General features: G+C 48.3%; 1 protein-coding gene and 1 non-coding gene across 4 annotated transcripts in view; one reads left to right on the top strand and one right to left on the bottom strand.

Annotated features, from left to right (window-relative positions):
* Positions 1–1,286: 1,286 nt before the first annotated feature.
* The window catches only part of HIP1 (huntingtin interacting protein 1), a 134,044-nt gene continuing 118,765 nt past the window's right edge, over positions 1,287–16,565 (bottom strand). For all 3 annotated transcript variants that reach the window (XM_061153443.1, XM_061153442.1, XM_061153444.1), the window contains exons 23-32: positions 14,517–14,627; positions 13,212–13,270; positions 12,579–12,672; positions 10,105–10,205; positions 9,716–9,821; positions 8,374–8,497; positions 7,860–7,921; positions 5,894–6,002; positions 5,074–5,153; positions 1,287–4,675 (exon numbers count right to left, since the gene is read on the bottom strand). In XM_061153443.1, coding sequence (XP_061009426.1) covers positions 5,101–5,153; positions 5,894–6,002; positions 7,860–7,921; positions 8,374–8,497; positions 9,716–9,821; positions 10,105–10,205; positions 12,579–12,672; positions 13,212–13,270; positions 14,517–14,627 — 819 coding nt within the window. In that variant the 3' untranslated portion in view covers positions 1,287–4,675; positions 5,074–5,100. The remainder of the gene's footprint in view (positions 4,676–5,073; positions 5,154–5,893; positions 6,003–7,859; positions 7,922–8,373; positions 8,498–9,715; positions 9,822–10,104; positions 10,206–12,578; positions 12,673–13,211; positions 13,271–14,516; positions 14,628–16,565) is intronic.
* Positions 15,929–16,036, top strand: LOC133064109 (U6 spliceosomal RNA). The gene has a single exon (XR_009694583.1). It is a non-coding gene; the product is annotated as a U6 spliceosomal RNA (small nuclear RNA).

Here is a 16,565-nt window from a genome sequence, read left to right on the forward strand (position 1 = left end):
CGGCCAAAACCAAGAAGCCAAATGGATTCATAGGCAAGGGTGCCTCTGTATTTACCCAGATCATCTTCCACCCTGTGCACGTGTACCACTTTCCTCCTGTTATCCTGATTCTTTGCCCTCCTGTCCCATGGACAGAGGAGCCCAGCAGGCTACAGTCCATGGAGTCGCCAAGAGTTGGACACGACAGATTGACTAAACACAAAAACCACTTGCTTCCTTCTCTCTGTTCTTGATGAATCATTTTGGGCAATTCTCCTCCTTGCCAACCCCAGGTCCTCCCCACCTTCCTCCCCCCCTGGTAGGTCCCCTTGGCTTAACATGCTGGCAGCATGTTAAGACAGGAAAGTCATCATGCAGCCAGTCCCATTCTGTCAGCTCCCTCTATAAATCCTCTGGTAGCTGTGACTGGCTTGCTTTCAATCCCCTTATGACTCGCAGCTCTGGTCCTGAGCAGAATTCATCCCATGCAACTTTAAGATGGCAGATGATTTTCATGGGTTTAGGATGGACAGGGGTTTCCTAGGTGGTGCTAGTGGTAAAGAATTTGCCTGCCAGTGTAGGAGATGAGAATCGAGTTTGATCCCTGGGTTGGGAAGATGCCCTGGAGTAGGAAGTGGTACTCCACCCTAGTATTCTTACCTGGGAAATTCCATGGGCAGAAGAGCCTGAACATACCTATCCTAGGATGAAGAAGAAAATATCCATAGCTTGAGACCCTGGATTTCAGGCAGAGACCTGGTCTTCCAAATAAATCCCAATACTATATTGCACACTTGATGCTCTCTGACCATTCCCAAGAAAAAGAGATCATGCAGAGGATGGAAAGGTTCTACAGGGTGCGAATTAATGTTTCTTTTCTCTAAAGTAGCAAAGGAAGACTTCCCTGGTGATCCAATGGTTAAGAATCTGCCTGTCAATGCAGGGGACACAGGTTTGATCCTTGGTCTGGGAAGATTCCACATACTCTGGGGCAACAAAGCCAGTGTGCCGTAACTACTAAAGCCCATGTACTCTAGAGCCTGTGCTCTGCAACCAGAAGCCATGCGCATTGAGAAGCCGGCGCACTGCAATTAGAGAAAAGCCCCTGCTCGCTGTAACTGGAGAAAGCCCACGGGCAGCAATAAAGACCCAGCACGGCCAATAAATAAATAAAGGAGCAAAGGAGCATAGGAAATGTGATAGTTGCACGCTTCAGCGAACCTTGGGATATGAATGGAGGCTTTTCATTGGAATTCCAGATCTCAAAACCAGTTTGGTTGGTCAGTTATCATCAATACTCTCCACTGCCAGGTTGAAGTATTTATTGAAAAATTGAAAACACAGATGCAATGTATTATACAAAGAAAAGTCTTAATACCCATAATAAAAGTACTGCTGGAAGGAAACAAAGCCAGTGGCTACCTGCCCTGGGAAGGTAGGCACTCAGTGAAAAATGAAATTCATTGGTAGGAACTAGTCTAATGGAAAATTAGGGGAAAAGGTTAAAAACAGAAGAAAAAAACAAACCCAACCCCACCCCTGCAAACCTAAACGTGACAGAGTTTGTTGTAAGTTTGAGACAAGTGCGTTATCACCAAGATTTCTCTGAACCCTCCTCGGTCTGTCCCCATGAGTAGTAATCAGCTTAATTTAGGGCCTTCAAACCTGAGGTAGTTGAGGGTCACCTGAAAGACATGTCTAGAAATCACCTACTCTCAGAATCGGACCCAACGATGTTTGACCAATTGTTTCATGTTGCTTTGGCTCCTGGGGTAGGAGACTGAGTCACCAGTCTGGGTTGTTGACCCCGTGTTTGGTCTGGACCTGGGAGACGTGAGCAGCAGACAGCTGGCCCGGTTTGCTGAGTTGGTGGCTGGCAGGCCCGAGGTGGTGGTTTTCTTTGCGACAGGCAGTGTGGTCTCTGGAGGACCGAGGATAGCAGAGAGAGGCAAAGCCGGTCTAGGTGGAAGGCCAATGCCAGGACCGAAGGCTTTCATCGGCGGGAAGGATTTCCAGAGACGTGGAAAGGTGGCAGAAGGTAGCAAGAACTTCACCACTCATTAAAGACCAAGGTAAGTGGAGCCAGGAGACCCCTCTAGACTAAGGAGCTGGCCAAGAAGCTGGCACCAGCCAGGTGTGAGCTCAGAACCAGCTCCTTAGCAAGAGGCAGAAACAAATCAACCGGACTGAATGACACGTGCTTGTGACCCCCACGGTACCTGGTGTAAAGCCTGTTGTCCGCCTTGGCAGCTCAGAAAGGATGCTCTGGGCAGTGGTTCTTCCAGCCACTGGGTTAGGGATCCCGTGGGCAGCAGAATTAGCAAACAATCTAAACTCCATGCTCAGGAGTTTAACCCCACAAAAGCAGGTCTTTTGATTTTTTCTTTCCCTTATCAGGTACACTCATACCCTAACTCTAGAGATGAGACACTGTGTTATACAATTAAGGTAATGGATACGGCTCTATTTCATTAGCGCTAAGCCATTTCCTTGTTGTTGTCCTGCCTTGCTGTGACCCACTTACACTGACCCATGAGACTCCAGTCACAAATGATACTCAGTGACTAAAAGGCTGTGAGGTCCATTTTTAGCCCTAGGATGTGATTAATGGTTTAATCAAGGTGTTTCACACCCAGAATAACACGCTCATTTTTAGAACAGCCAAGGTACGACATTTTGATTTCAGCTGGAGAACGGGCTAGCTTCTAAGTCAAGAGATTATGAAAGTAATTATACCAATTCTGACATAATTTCTTCATGGGAGACAGAACTAGCCTGTGTTCCAGTTTAAGTACTTCCATAATTGTTTTATTACTCTGGAAAAACTCGTGCAAGTTTTAAAAATTACTGTGGCTTCTTTTTAGAGGAAGGGTCATTTAGAGAAGCCTAACTTGGCTCAATAGACTAGATTTTCTCCTCCTCGGTAATTTGGAGCACAATCATCTGAATGGCTGGGATGCTGGAAGCAAGGACCAGCCACCTTTGGAAATGCTGACCCACGCTGAGAACACACCAATCGGCTTAACTGGTACAGCGGGGCCAAGGATGCTACATACACATCATTCCATCTGAGCCTTGGATGGAAAAATATCCATAGCCGAGCACAAAGCAGCAGTCAACGTTAAGACCGGTCAGTTTCTACAGCTGCTGCCTCTTTAGCCCAGTTTGGAGAGCACACATCTGAGTCTCACAATCTGAGCTAATGGGAGGCAGCTCTTCGGGTGCCTGACTGAGATAATGCAGAGAGGGGGAGTTGGTGATGGGCAGGGGGTAGGAAGGAGGGAGAGTGGATTCACAGTGATCAAACAGGGGTCTCACAACCTGTCACGGAGCTGCACTTAGCTACGGTCCTTGGGGACAGGTCCTGGGATGTGCTTGTTGGCTACTATCTATGAGCTGCTACAGATAAATGAAGGAAGACATCGTCTGTCCAAGATGGGAAGGCCACTTAAACGCCAGGGTCCATCTGGAGGTGAAGAAGTGCTGGCAGGCTGCCCATCTCCAGGACACCGTTCACACGCCTCCTTCTTCTAATTCATCCTCCTCCTTCATTCTGTCCGCAAGGCAGCAAGGGCCCGGGACGTGTGGTTTGGAAGGAGTCGGAGCCAGGGGTCCCCCCCTTTCTGGTTTTCCCTGACCCAGATTCTCTGAGAACTTTCTTGCTTCGAGATTCAAACTGTTAACAGACCAGATCTTGACCTTGTTTCTGCCTCTTGAAGAGAGAAGTCCCAGGGCAGCGATGCATGCCTTGCCATAGTCACACCTGAAATCTCAGCTGCTGCCAGCATTTTCTTTGTAGGTTGCGGTTGCTGCTGCTGCTAATGGAGGTTAGTCATAAATATTCAAGGTACCAAACCAAGCCCAGGGTTCTTTCCTGTTGGGAGCAAGGTGGCCTGATCTTCTGGGTCTATTGATTAGGTAGAACATGGAACTATCTCCTTGAGATTCAAGAGGATGCCAAGGCAGAAAGGGATTGGAAACCCCTCACATGTTCCCCCTTAGGGCCCTGCCTGTGTCTGAAGGGAGGTGCCAACTCAAGGGACCATGGAACATTCCTTTGGGGGCAGGGGGCAGGAAGTGTGGCAACTCTCACTGGCTGGGTTCAAGCATGGGGTAAAGGTTTTTCAGCCCAGTCACGGGGAGTTTCTAAGATGGGTGGGACTCCTGAAGACCTGGGCTGTGTGCATCCTTCCTCTCCCTCTCTCTGTCATCCCCTTCCCTTGTGAAGGTGGGCAGAGGCTTTCGGCTGGGCTCCAGCTTTAGAAGGCAAGGCACTCGCTCTCCTTCCGCTTGACCCCGGGGAGTGGCCTCAGTGGACCCACACTCGTTCAGCAGGACACTCGGCTCAGGGGCTGGCGGGGAGCACCACGGCGAAGCCTGGTCAGCACCGTCGCTGTGAGCTGCTGTGGTTAGGGGGCCCGCGATAGCCCAGGGCTTCAGGAGCGATCCCCTGGGAGAGTTGGCTATGTGAGTAGAACTTGGGGAGAAAAAAGAAAAAAATACAACCCAGCCAACCACCATAAGAAGCAGTGGGAATCCATGGAACTGCCAAAAGAAGGGACACAGCCTTGGCATTCTCTGCCAGGACACTTCTGCTCTGCTTCCGACTCTGCGCAGACTCAGGGTCGGGTCCCGGTTTGGAATCCATCAGCCCTCCGGTGCTCACAAGTTTGTGCAAATGATGAAACGGAAAAGACTGAAAGGAAGACAGAGGAGAAAAGGCATAAGATCTTTCCTCTCCAGCTCAGCAGCGCCCCCATCTCCCACCAAGGACATCAGATGTTTGGGGGTAAAGCAGGACTTTCCAGGAAGGAGGTCCCCTCTGTTGGGGTGGCCCTAGTCCCCCCTCCTCTGGGGGAGGGGCTGTGACAGAACCCAGATCACGGGCTGGAACACAGAGGGTGTCCCTGTGGAAGGAATCTTTGGAAGGCCTAGGTGGGTCTGGGGTAGACCCCCAGGGTCTGGCCTGTGACTGGGGGCAGAGCGCGCGCGTGCGCGTACACACACACACACACACACACACACACACACACACACACACACACACACACACACACACACACACACACACATCGATGGGCAGCAAGGATTTACACTCTGACATGTGGGGCGTCGGTGTGACTATTCTTTTTCGGTTTTCGCCTCTTGCAGTGTAGATGGTGGTGCTTCGGTTCCTAAAAGACAAGTTACTTCCATTTCACAGTGTTTCATACACGCATGCATTCATCTAACCAACCACCACGGGTGCCAGGTTGGGCTCTGAAATACATGTGATCGTAACTGCATCTCCCGGGTCACGTGTCCAGGGAGGCATCTCTGGTGGGTTCCCAGAGCTGGCGAGCCCAACAAGAATCACCATCTTGGTTGTGATCAAGTTGGCCTCTTTGGCCGTATAGAAAAGCAGTCTGCCCAGATTCTGGGTGACCAGGAGTTCCCGGGCTGGTGGGCCAAACCTTCCTCCACTCTACCCTGTTTCTAGCTCCTGACCCCTTTCGATTTCTCTCCATGGCTGGCTCTCTCACTGGTTCTAGACAGCCGGAAGCTCGGAACTCACTAACCCTGTCTGCTGGGTCTTCACCAATCACTATTCATCCATTCACTACTCAACTGCATGCTGGCCCAAAACAAAACTCCTGGGGGAGAAAACCAGGTTAACTAAGTCTGAAAGGAAATAGTGGTGACTGAGTGACCACCAGTCAACGTTTAGGTTTTAAAAGGTGACTACAAAAGCTTTCTGTCCACCACAGTCTACCCCAGTTTGGGGCTCTCAGGCCATTCAACACTAGAGAGAAGGGAGGCTCTGAGAGTGCAGGGAGGAGGGAGAAGTTCCTGGTTCAGCTTTCCTGGAGGGGAAAGACCCTCATCACAGCCTCCCCCCACCCCCACGGGCTGTGCGGTCCCCCGCCAGGCTCACCTTCCTCCCAGCCCTCGGCAACCCCAGCCAGCTCGTAGTGCTTTTTCCGAAGCTCTCCCAGTTTCTGACGCTCCTTCTGCAGTTCATTTTCCAGCTCCAGCACCCTAACCTGTGGGGAAAGTTGGCCTTTTCTTTGAGCAGGGATCTGAGAATGGTCTCACGTCGACTAATCCCTTTCCTCTGTGGTCTGGGACTTCGTCTCTGTTATGCCTGCTGTTTCCATAGCTCAACCAGTCCTCAATTTCACCCTTGTCTCTGCTCTGATTTCTCCACCCTCTGGTTCATCCATCTATCCCACAGTCTTTCTCACTGGGATCCTCTGTTGAAAATGAATGATGCTTTATGACCAATGCTTAAATGAGAGAAGAGCTTATCTCATATTCCTCTGATAAATCACTAACTAAAAACATACTGAATGTGTGTGAAAGTTGCTCAGTCATGTCCGACTCTTTGCGACCCCATGAACTGTAGCCTGCCACACTCCTCTGTCTGTGGAATTTTCCGGGCACGATTACTAGAGTGGGTTGCCATTTCCTCCTCCAGGGGATCTTCCCGGCCGAGGGATTGAACCTACGACTCCAGGTCTCCTGCATTGCAGGCAGATTCTTTACTGCTGAGCCACCCTTGGCTATTAAAAAAAAATCTTGCCATTTGCAACATTGGATCTAGAAGGTCTTATAAGTGATATAAGTCAGCTAGAGAAAGAAAAACACTGTATAATCTCTCCTATATGAGGAATCTAAAAAACAAAACAACATGAAAAGAGACTCACAGATACAGAGAACAGTAGTTGCAAGAATGAAGGGGGGCAGAAATAAGTGACGGTATTAAGAGGTACAAACCTCCAGTCGTAAAATAACTCAGGGATGCAATATAGAGCATAAAGAATATGGTCAATATTATTGTAATAACTTGTATGGAGACAAATGGTTACTAGACTTACGTTGATCATTTCATGGTAACATGCAAACATCAAATCACTATGTATACACCTAAAACTAACAAAATATTGTTCATCAGCTCTATCTCAATACATAACAACAGAAAGAAACGGGAAAAAAAAAGGACAACTCTAATGTTAAGTCTATCTGTATGATATATTCTAATCCAGTTACAACCCATCTTTCAATCCCAGTTCCCTACAAGTCCAGGAAGAAACCAAATACAACAGTTCTGGTCTCTTTGCGGTGCTGGTATAACTTAGGGTTATTACTGTGCAGGAAAAGGTATAATCTCACTAAAGGAAGGGTTGGTTCTTGGTTATTCCCTCTCATTAACTTTAGGAAAATTTTTTTTAATTGGAGTATAATTGTTTTACAATGTTTATTAGTTTCTGCTGTATAATGAAGTGAATCAGCTATATGTATATGCGTGTGTGTGTGTGTGTGTATATGTCTTCCCCTCTGCTTGGACCTCCTCCCTACCCCCAATCCTACTCCGCTAGGTCATCACAGAGCCCTGAGCTGAGCTCCCTATGCTATATAGCAGCTTCCCACTAGCTATTAAATTTACACATGGTAGTGTATATATATGGGCTTCCCTGGGGGTTCAGCAGTAAGGAACTCGCCTGCCAACACAGGAGATACGGGTTCAATCCCTGGGTCGGGAAGCTCCCCAGAGAAGGAAATGGCAATCCACTCCAGTATTCCTGCCTGGAGAAACCCATCGACAGAGGAGCCTGGTGGGCTACAGTCCATGGAGTCGCAAAGAGTCAGACACAACTTAGCAACTAAACAACAAGCGTGTATATGTCAATGCTACACGCCTAAAATTCTGATCTTTCCTAATCACCTATCTCCACCTCCACTGTTTTCTTCCAGCATCATTTATGTTCATTCTTGGGGTGATATGTATATCTGTATTCATTTTTCCCATGAGTCTCTCTCTGACTTCTCCCCATGGAAATAATATTTGGGGTCAGTGTCACAGGCAATAGTCTGATTCAACTTACTGATGGAGTTCCTACCTGGGAATCCATCTCCTGCCGTTTGATCTGGGTCAGTGTAATGCTTGAGAAGTCCATGCTGTCTGCAAGAATGGAAAAAGGAGGGTCTTGCTGAATGATACTCCAGCTGACACTTACTTGAGAAGTGGCTGATGCCAATGTTCTGCTGAAATGCTTGTCATTTACCAACAGATGCATGGGTGTAAGGAAGGAAGGAAGACAGGGTAACCAGGATCAGAGCCGCACCCCCGCTCCCCTAACAGACAATCGTGCCTGGGGGCGGGGGGGTGGTCATTTCTCTGAATTCAGAGGAATGACTCAATGGAAAAACTAGCTAACGCCTGTCCATATAGTGCTATAAATAGCATGCCCATGGGGTGTCTCAACTTACAAGAAAATAAGTTGGAATGTACAAAGACAAAAAAGAAAAACGAGAGAGAATTTGGAAGCTGGCCTGTGGGAAATTGGGATGGTGGAGAAGAATGTATCCACCCACACATGATGGAGAAGAAAAGCTCAGCTTCTGAGAGCCTACCTGTGTCCTCGATCTGTGATTTACCGGAAATGGTTGAGGCCACAACCTCGGCGGTGGCCTGGTTTACAGCCCGAGAGGCCTGCAGCAGCTGGGCCAGGTTTGGGCTGTTCTTATCAGCTTTCACCTGCCAGGACCAAGCAGACTTAGGGTCACACAACAGTCAACTGATGGCTCTTGACAAATATAAGCGCTCTGCCGTAGCCACCCGTGAACTTCTCAAAAATCACTCCCTATGGGGGCAACCACTGGCATCACTCTCGAGTATCAAAAATCATTTCTGGCTTATTTGCCTGGTGGCCCTGAACTCTAACTTAACCAGTTTTTGAAAAATTTATGTTTAATTGGAGGATAATTACAATATTGCGATGCTTTCTGCCATACATCAACATGAATCAGCCATACGTATACACATGGCTGTATACCTTAAAAACCTCCCTCCCCCCTCTCTTAAACCCCCCTCCCACCTCTCCCCCATCCCACCTCTCTAGGTTGTCACAGAGCACTGGCTTTGGGTTCCCTGTGTCATATAGCAAATTCCTACTGGCTATCTACATGTAGCAATATATGTGTCTCAGTGGTATTCTCTCAAATCATCCCACCTTCTCTCTCCCCTCCATTTTGATAAAGCGTTCCAGTTGTGAAAACCAATTTGGGACAATAAACAAGGCCAGTAAAAGAACACTCCCCGGGGAACTATACAACCCATGGAAGGATGTTGGTGACGAGCTTTGTGTTGCGATTAGTTGGGGCAATGGTTCGAACCTGGAGCCTTTTGAAGACAGGCAGACACTGGTTGTGGAACCTCAGAGCCAAGCCAGGGAACCAGCTAACTGGGCCGGCATTGTCCTTATTTGAGTGCTCCTTGAATGCATGATTGCTCAGGGGTAGGCATGGCTGAACCCTTAAAGGCCATTTGCAATAATAGTGAGGAAACCAAGAGGAGTGCATGCGCAGAGCGGGGTAGAGGGGCTCCCTGCTGAACGAAGGCTTTTAGGAGACCCCTGGAGGTAGAATTTTGAGACTCAACCTACCTGGATGCTGGATAAACCATCTGTTCTTGGGGCCAGCGCCACAGTTTGGGTTTCTAACCTACCCAGACCTTACAGTGTCCTGGGGCAGCTGTTTCCAACCTTTTTGGCACCAGGGACCGGTTTCATGGTAGACAATTTTTCCATGGACCAGGGTGGGGGTTGGTGGGGTGGTGGTTTCAGGGATGTTTCAAGCACATCATGTTTATTGTGCACTTTTTTATTATTACATCAGCTCCACCTCAGATCATCAGGAATTCGATCCGGACGCTGGGGACCCCTCTCCCTCGTGGGGAGCCCATCACAGATCCTACCTTGGAGGCGGCTACAAGCTGGGCGGTGCTAGCAGCAATTTCACGTGAACACACCATGAGCTCCTCGAATTTCCCTCGGCCTTGTACCACCATATCAGCTGCGTCTCTTGAGAGTCAGGAGACCAGACGGGTTATGAAACTGACATCTGTAACCCCTCTGTTCTCACCGAGACTACTTCCATCATCTTGGCAGACCGGGAACCCAGCCTGCCTGCCCCACTCCTGTGATGCCCCAGGAGACCCAGACTCCTTTCTAAACTTTCAGTTCTATTAACGTCCTTATCAGCAATCCATTTCTAGGGGCCAGATTTTTCCCCTGAGTTGGTCCCTGGGGTGGATCACTGGAATGGGGGTGAAGGTGAGGAGCCCTGGATTGGACAGATACTTACACCAGGACAGTGGCTCCCCAGCCCACAGCTTTGGCGGCTGAGATAAGTCCTTCCGTCCATCGAGAATTCTTGGCATAAAACTCTTTAGGGGATGCTGTACCCTGGGGAAGAGAAAAATAATAACAGTGATCTTTTATTGTGTGCCCTCTACCTGCCAGGTACTTTTTATATGTATTATCCCATGCAGTCTTCACAGTAACTCTGAGGGAGTGAACATTATTATTCCCATTTTACAGATGAGAAAGCGAAGATTCAGAGAGGCAAAAATACTTTCACTTAGGATATGCAGAAAATAAACAGAAACAAATCCTAGGCTTTTCTGACTCCAAAGCTGATAGCATTTCCATTACATCCCAATATCTCTATCTTGTATATATAAGAAAATATATACTGGGACTTCCCTCGTGGTCCAGTGGTTAAGACTTTGCCTTCCAATGCACGGCGTGCAGGTTCAAACCCTGCTCGGGGAGCTAAGACCCCACATGCCTTGTGGCCAGAAAACCAAAACTTAAAACAGAAGCAATATTGTAACAAATTCAATAACGACTTCCTAAGTGGTCCACATCAAAAAAAAAAAAAAAATACTATTCACATACAAATAACTTATTTTAGGGGAGTCTAGTTGCTATTTGTGATTTGCCGGAAGAGGACAGTGAGTACACAGTCAGTGATTAAAAAAAAAAATTTCTGGGGCTTCCCTGGTGCTCCGGTGGCTAAGATTCCACACTCCCAATGCAAGGAGCCCAGGTTCGATCCCCAGTGGGAGAACTAGATCCCATATGCCGCAACTAAGACCCAGTGCAGCCAAGTGAATAGATATTATAAACATAATTATTTATGAGGGATTGGAGGAGTGGGAATTTGAGGAAGGCAGTCAGAAGTACTAGGGACGTAATGTACAACATGATAAATATAGTGAACATATAGCTATGTATTATGTATGAAAGCTACTAAGAGTAAATCAGAGCTTCCCTGGTAGCTCAGATGGTAAAGAATCTGCCTGCGATACAGGAGACCTGGGTTTGATCCCGGGACTGGGACGATCAGCTGGAGAAGACCCCCTGAATACTGGCAACCCATTCCTGTATTCATGCCTGGAGAATCCAACGGACAGAGGAGCATGGCATGCTACAGTCCATGGGGTGGCAAAGAGTCGCACGTGACTGAGCGACTAACACTTTCACTTTACTTTCAAGAACAGATCCTAACAATTCTCATCACAAGGAAAAAAAAGCTTTTCTCAGTTTCTTTCATTTTGCATCTATAAGAGACAATGGCTGTTCACTAAACTTCCTGTGATAATCACTTCATGTGTGTAAGTCAAACAATTACTCTGTACACAGCATCATACATCAATCATATCTGAATAAAACTGAAAGAAAAAAAATTCCTACTTGGAATTCCTGTTGGAATACCCAACAGCCTGAGAATCTACAGGTACTCCTAGATCAGTCCCTTGTTTTCTTTTAGGGGCAGAAAACTATGGTGCTAGTGGTAAAGAATCTGCCCGCCAAACCAGGAGACACAGGAGACCTGGGTTTGATCCCTGGGTTGGGAAGATCCCCTTGAGTAGGAAATGGCAACCCACTCCAGTATTCTTGCCTGGAAAATCCCATGGACAGAGGAGCCTGGCAGGCTACACAGTCCATGGGGCCGTAAAGAGTCAAACACAGCTGAGCACGCACACACACAAAATCAGCTCTCAGACTGATAAAAAGCACTACCAAACCAGATGTGGCTTTGTTCCTTATACGACTGTTTTCAGGCTCATAACCCACTCCCTGGACCACCGTCTCCTGAGCAGCAGCTGCCCACAGGGATATGAGAAAGGAAGAGAGAGGGTGATGATGCCAGCCAAGGAATGAGAAACTTGAAGTGACGCTGTCAACAAGTGATGGAGGGAGAGTCTGTCTGAATCACCCAAGTAAACTGCTGCTAGCAAGACAGGGCAGGCACCTCCCTGGTGGCGTCCGGTGATTAGGACTCCGAGCTTCCACTGCAGGGGGCTGCAGGTTCGATCTCTGGTCAGGGAACTAAATCCCATTTGCCATGCTGCACAGCCAAAAAAAAAAAAAAAAGAAGAGAGAGGGGCACGGCAGAGCCTATAATGGAAAGTTGGCACCAGGCTGGTGCTTCTGACTTGCCCAGTTTCTAAACTCTCACTTCCTCCTCTGGGTGCTCGGACGTGCAATGCACACTGTTTTTCCCCAGCAGGTTCCAGTGACATCGGCTGGAGAGAATGAGCCTGCTCTGGCTCACTGCCCTCAGGGGACCTGGCTGTGCCCAGCTTCTTTCCATGGCATCTGCTGACGTCCATGCGAGTGGCAGCTGTACCCTCAGCTGAATGCACATGGCTGGACACACACGAGATCTAGCTGAGGGTGTAGGGAGCAGACTCAGCCTCTCAGCGAGCTGGGATTCAGTGACCAGTGTAACCAACGTCTGCTCTGCCCAGGGCCCTCACCCACGCCTACCCGGCCACTCTCCACTATCTCTCTCTGCAGCTCCTTCGAGGCCACGACCAGGATCTGAATGGCCTGCATTAGGCTGGTACAGGAACCAAGGATTCTGCAAAAGAGCAAGAACAACAACAAAGTCAAGGGTGCAAAGCAGAGATCCACGACAATGCCGAAGCCCGTTTTCGCTTTCCTGCCTAAACAGAGGCAAACCTGGGATGGGAAAGAAGGCAGAGAATATTCTGGAGGTGAAGCCCTGAAGGAAAGGTGGGTGAGAGAGGACACTGGGATGGGGATCGTCTCCATAAGGAACAGAACAGTGGTGACTCTTGGGGTTCCTTTCCCCTGCAATACAATAGCTGTATCATGGTATTAATAATAATACTGATACTGGGGCTTCCCTGGTGGTCCAGTGGTTGAGACTCCGCACTTTCAATGCTGGGGACGCAGGTTTGATCCCTGGTCCAGGAACTAGGATCCCACACGCCAAGGGGTGTGGTACGGCCAAAAAATAATCATACCGATACGGACAACTGCATAGACTCAGCCGTCCCCCGTGGCAGCTTTAATGTTCTACTCTAATCGGTAGGAGCCAAGGCAGGACAAGACGGATCCTCATCACCCAGGGGCAACCACGCCGCTCAGACTGACCTTTCATTCACCTCCAGTTTGACTCCTGTGTCTCCAGCTCGGGATTTGCTGAGCATCTCCTATTCAAAAAGAAGCAGGGTTTCCGAATACATCACAGAGACTGAGTACCCACTGGCGTCCTGTTACATCTTGGGTCCAACATCCAGCAGATGCCGAGAAACCCAGCAGTGCCCACCCACGTCCTCGTGAGGGTCAGGAAAACAACTCAGAGCTCCAAACTACTCAGTGGGAGGCAGCTGGCGCGACCTACGGCCTGTGAGTGTCTTAACAGCCTGGGACTGTGCTGATGGGCACAGAATTCTGAGAAGTGTGGCACCATGCCAACAGGGGCAGCTGCATCGAGTCCTTGAGGCAGGTCCTCCTACCAAGGCGGACGGCCTGAGTCTTCCACCAGAGGACCTGTCCAAGGGGCCTGCTCAGCTTTTCCCGGAGACGACAGCTACTGCTGATCTATTGAGCACCTGCCACTGAGACGCCTGTGCATTATCACACCGAACTGTTTACAACAGCGGTCCCCAACCTTTTGGGCACCAGGGACCGATTTCGTGGAAGGTAATTTTTCCATGGACCAGCCGTGGGGAGGTGGTGGTGGTGGTGGTGGTTTCAGGATGATTCAAGGGCATTACATTCACTGTGCACTTTATTTCTAATCTAATGCCGCTGCTGATCTGATAGGAGGTACCTGACTGTGGCCCGGAGGTTGGGGACCCCTGCCTCCTCCCTCTGAGGGAGGAACTAGTGTCATCACCATCATATAGAGATGGAATCTGAATTTCAGCGAGGTTAACATAACTTATTGGAAATCATACAACTAGCAAGTGATCAGTCTGGACTTGAGGTTGGATGGCCTGACACCAAAGTATGTGATCCTTACAGAAACTGCTCATCTTCCCTTGGCTAGAACTTTCTATTTTCTGTTTCTCAGAGACCCCAGGGGGTTTGGGTTTTGGTTTGTTTTCTAGAGGACTTTGCACAGAAGGGGGCTTTCCTGGTGGCTCAGACAGTAAAGAATCTGCCTGCAATGCAGGAGACCTGGGTTTGATCCCTAGGTCAGGAAAATCCCCTGGAGAAGGGAATGGCTATCCACTCCAGTATTCTTGCCTGGAGAATCCCATGGACAGAGGAGCCTGGCGGGCTACAGTCCATGGGGTCGTAAAGAGTCAGACACGACAGAGGTGACTTAGCATGCACGCACGCACATGGTGGCTCTGCAGAGAATGACTGAGATACACCCAACAGGCAATGCTGCAGACGGGTAGCAGTTGCAAAGCATCACTTTAGGTGATGTCACAGACACTCCCATACCTCTATTCTGGCTGTAGCGGCTTCAATGGCAGCGGAAGTGGCAGCCATCTCCTTGTCCACCAGGTCCCCCAGTTCCTCCTGTTTGATGTCCAGGCCTCTGGGCAGGAGATCCTGTGAATAGCATCATGAACGCTGAGACCACCCTCAGACTTCCTCTCTATCCTCCTGTGGCAGACTGGTAAACCTCACATGACAGAAGGTACAAGGGCCCCGCCACGTAACACTTCTGCAAGCCAGGGAGGGGGGCTTGTCTGGAATTCTCTCTACCGCATGAGCTCTGCAACCCCACGCTCCTCCCACCTCTATGCTCACTTAGAACCTACCTCCTTCCAAAAGGTCATCTTCACTGACCCCCACAAGGCCACTCAGTTGTAGCTGCGCAGACCCTGACCCCACCCAAAGTAGCATTGATTGAATTTGCTGCTTGGGAGGTACTTCAAAAACATCTTCAAATGGGGATGATGTCTTCCAGCCAGCCAATCTGTCCCTTATTTAACTTTGCTTCCAGGGCAATCATGTGAGGCAGTTACTACTACTGTCCTACAGATGGGAAGCCATGGCTCAGAAAGGTCAAATGTCTTGACCACAGTAACTGCTAACAGATGGAGAAGCAGGGATCTAAACTCTGGTCTGATGGCAAAGTCTATGATCTTTAGAAACAGTAAGTGTTATACACACAAGAGTATAAAATAGATATGAGTGGGTTAAGAATATGATGACCCATATTATCCACCACCCAAACTTAAGGAAGAGCTTAAGAAACATCCTCAATACTTTGAAATCTCCTGTATATCCTGCCCTGATTCGATCTGCCTTCCTTTCTACTTTCCATGTAAAGACAAACAATTCAGAAGAATATGCACCATGTCCCTTTTTGATTTGTTTTTAAAATCCCTATGAATGTATCTTTAAACAATATAATATTAAGTCTGCATGTTTTGGAGAAGGAAATGGCAACCCACTCTAGTATTCCTGCCTGGAGAATCCCATGGACAGAATAGCCTGATGGGCTGTAGTCCATGAGGTTGCAAAGAGTTGGATATGGCTGCAAAACTAAAGATTGCATATTTTGGTCTTTATTTAAAAGGAACCATACTGCAAGTGAAAGAGAAGAGTGAAAAAGTTGGCTTAAAGCTCAACATTCAGAAATCTAAGATCATGGCATCTGGTCCATCACTTCATGGGAAATAGATGGGGAAACAGTGACTGACTTTATTTTTTTGAGCTCCAAAATCACTGCAGATGGTGATTACAGCCATGAAATTAAAAGACGCTTACTCCTTGGAAGGAAAGTTATGACCAACCTAGACAGCATATTAAAAAGCAGAGACATTACTTTGTCCACAAAGGTCCATCTAGTCAAGGCTGTGGTTTTTCCAGTAGTCATGTATGAACATGAGAGTTGGACTATAGTGCTCGCTTCGGCAGCACATATACTAAAAGTTGGAACGATGAAGAGAAGATTAGCATGGCCCCTGCGCAAGGATGACACGCAAATTCGTGAAGCGTTCCATATTTATTAAAAGAAAAAAGAGAGTTGGACTATAAAGAAAGCTGAGTGCTTTCTTAAAGATTTGATAAAGATTTTAAAGAACTAATGCTTTTGGACTGTGGTGTTAGAGAAGACTCTTGAGAGTCCCTTGGACTGCAAGGAGATCCAACCAGTCCATCCTAAAGGAGATGAGTCCTGGATGTTCACTGGAGGGACTGATGTTGAAGCTGAAACTCCAATATTTTGGCCACCTGATGCGAAGAGCTGACTCATTTGAAAACACCCTGATGCTGGGAAAGGGCAGGAGGAGAGGGGACGACAGAGGATGAGATGGTTGGATGGCATCACCGACTCAATGGACATGGATTTGGGTGGACTCTGGGAGTTGGTGATGGACAGGAAGGCCTGGCGTGCTGCGGTTCATGGGGTCACAAAGAGTCAGACATGACTGAGTGACTCAACTGATACTGCAAGTATTTTTCTATGATTTACTTTTTCACTTGGCATTCTGTGTGGGAGATTCATTCTATGACCTAGTAATTCTATTCCTGGGTTTA

This window comes from Dama dama, chromosome 10 (assembly GCF_033118175.1).
Source record: "Dama dama isolate Ldn47 chromosome 10, ASM3311817v1, whole genome shotgun sequence".
Classification (NCBI taxonomy): Eukaryota; Metazoa; Chordata; class Mammalia; order Artiodactyla; family Cervidae; genus Dama; species Dama dama.